General features: G+C 45.1%; 1 protein-coding gene across 1 annotated transcript; it reads left to right on the forward strand.

The window, feature by feature from the left end:
* Positions 1-920: 920 nt before the first annotated feature.
* Positions 921-1088, forward strand: DACRYDRAFT_60397 (uncharacterized protein; the record flags this gene model as incomplete). Its single annotated transcript, XM_040775630.1, has 1 exon — positions 921-1088. A coding segment is annotated over one exon (168 nt), but the record flags the coding sequence as incomplete, so codon positions are not given.
* Between the last annotated feature and the right edge of the window lie 1402 nt (positions 1089-2490).

Here is a 2490-nt window from a genome sequence, read left to right on the forward strand (position 1 = left end):
TGACAGAGTCATCAGCAGGCATGGAGTGGGTTTGGGTTCCCATGTCCTCTAGGAGATTAGCTCTAAAGAGCTACAGGGGCTATACCTAGGGTTCTATATATTTCTAGGTATGGAAGTAAAAGGAAGCAAAGTCTGTGGCTGACTATACAGCTTGCTTAGGGCAGGCACCTTATGTCTCTTGTCTGGTCAGTCCTGCACAATCTATGACCAACATCTCACATTCTGGGATCTGTCCTTCTTGGAGTTGGGTGATTGTAGTATTGGATGTCATTTGGGGTGTTGTGCCATGCAGTTCCTTTCACACTTCATGCACAATTTGAATGAATTACTCAGCATCAACTGCATATCACCTGCAAACAGATGGCCAAATGGAACACATAAACTAGGAGGTTGAATAGTACCTGTGTTTGTTTGCAAATCATCAACAGGACAATTGGGCAGACTGGCTCACACAAGCCAAATTTGTGTACAACAGTTGCATACAGGCATCTATGTGATTCTCCCTGTTCATGGCTGATATGGGTTGCAACCTGCAAATGGGCATGGAACTGAATTGCACATCACACATTGTTGGTGTGGAGGAATTTGTCAAGACCATGAGCAATTTGGAGCACAAGTGCAAAGCTGCACTGGAGCAGGCTGCAGAAGACATGGCACAATTCTATGATCACAAACGCATAGCTATGCCTGCATATAAGATGGGTGATTTCATATGGCTAGATGCATGCAACATCAAGAGAAAACACCCCATGAAGAAACTTGATGACAAAGGGTTTGGCCCCTTCAAAATCGCAGAAATCATCAATGTGAATGTGTATCACCTCAAATTGCCAGACATGTGGTGCATCCACCTTGTCTTCCACACAGTAAAGTTGCAACTGCACCATGTGAGCAACATCCCTGGACATGTGTGACTTGACCCACCCATGCCTGAGCTTTACAGTGAAGGCAAAGAAGAACATGAAGTCAAAGGCATACTGAACAGCCACCTTGTGAATAGTGCACTTCAGTACTTAGTCAGCTGGAAAGGGTACTTGCCAGTGCACAACTCATGGGAGCTGGTTGCAAATCTGGCAAATGCAATGTGATTGGTCTGTGATTTCCACAGGCACAACCCTGAAGTGCCTAGGAAGATAAGTGCACACTCCTTCAGGTGATTGCAATTTTGCCCATTTGAAAATGCAACCGAAAGCATGGGATGCATCTAAAGAACCCATTGGAACCCCTGTCTATATTTGGGCATTTGCATGAAGCATACAAATTGTAAGTATGAAGTGTATGAGTAGTGCAAGCCATGCTTTAGGTGCTATATAGGAACAGCCACATGGCTTGCTTCCTTTTTGCTCCCTTTTTTAGATTAGTATATATACTCTAGCTAGACCTTAGTGTAGCCCTCAGATCTGATCTCTGAGGACCCCCCATAGTCTTAGGCATCAAATCAAAAATTGCTTCACATCATTTGCACTAGCTTATCTTGTGAATTGTCTCTTGTGTCTTGCATCTGGTCTTACAACTATGCACTTCACCCTTGGACACTCATGACTGGGTTTGAGTATTTACTCTCTCACACCTCAATTCCCTATTCACATAATGTGCTCAAGGTCTCACCTATTCAGATTTGCAGTTGCAGCTTCACTTAAACTGTGTTGCCCTCACAGACTCCTTGTAAAGCTGATTGGCCTTCAATACAAAGGAAGTACTGGTAGCATCAGTGTGAGTGTCAGGGCACCAGCTCATTGCTTGGTCAAGAGACATGACTAAGCCTTTATGACATGGAAGTAGCTGGTATACCTTGGCATGTGCTGGAACCTGCTGGAAGGATTGGATGGTCAGGTGACCTGCTGTGCATGGCTGTGCATGACCTCATATGACCTCATCCTTGGTCATATGACCTGATCACCTGACTAGGCTGAGTAAGCAAGATGTTCTAGCAGGTTCCACCACAGAGGTATAAATATAAGGCCTACTCTGCCTGGGGACTGTCTCTTCAGACTTGGTCTCTTAGGATCATCCACAGGTACCTATACTGTAGATAGGTCTTAGTCATCAGGTCTACTCCACTTCCTTGTTGCCTGCTTAGACTCTTGGCACTCTTAGGTGAGCAGACTTAGTCAGCCTGTGTTGCCCTAACAGAAGACCAAGTCTCCAAGTGACAACCTCTGCTTCACCACTCCACCTCTACTCTTACCTGCCTTTACTCTTACCACACACACCCAACACCTGCCTTATTCCATATCCACCATTATGGAACAAGCAGAAGAATTCCCTGATCCCATTTCTATTCTTCAAGCACAGGTCCTAGAGCTGACTCAGCAGCTCCAACAGCTTATGACAGCTTCCTGGAGTAATCAGCCTACAGCCCCTGTGTCTAATCTCCAACCCAATAGTAACTATGACACCACTACCTATGGTGACAATAGTCATGGAAACCAGAGTCATGACAGCCATTACCATGGGGGACCAACATCATAGCAAACACTGTTACTATTG

This window comes from Dacryopinax primogenitus (assembly GCF_000292625.1).
Source record: "Dacryopinax primogenitus strain DJM-731 SS1 chromosome Unknown DACRYscaffold_69, whole genome shotgun sequence".
Lineage (NCBI taxonomy): Eukaryota > Fungi > Basidiomycota > Dacrymycetes > Dacrymycetales > Dacrymycetaceae > Dacryopinax > Dacryopinax primogenitus.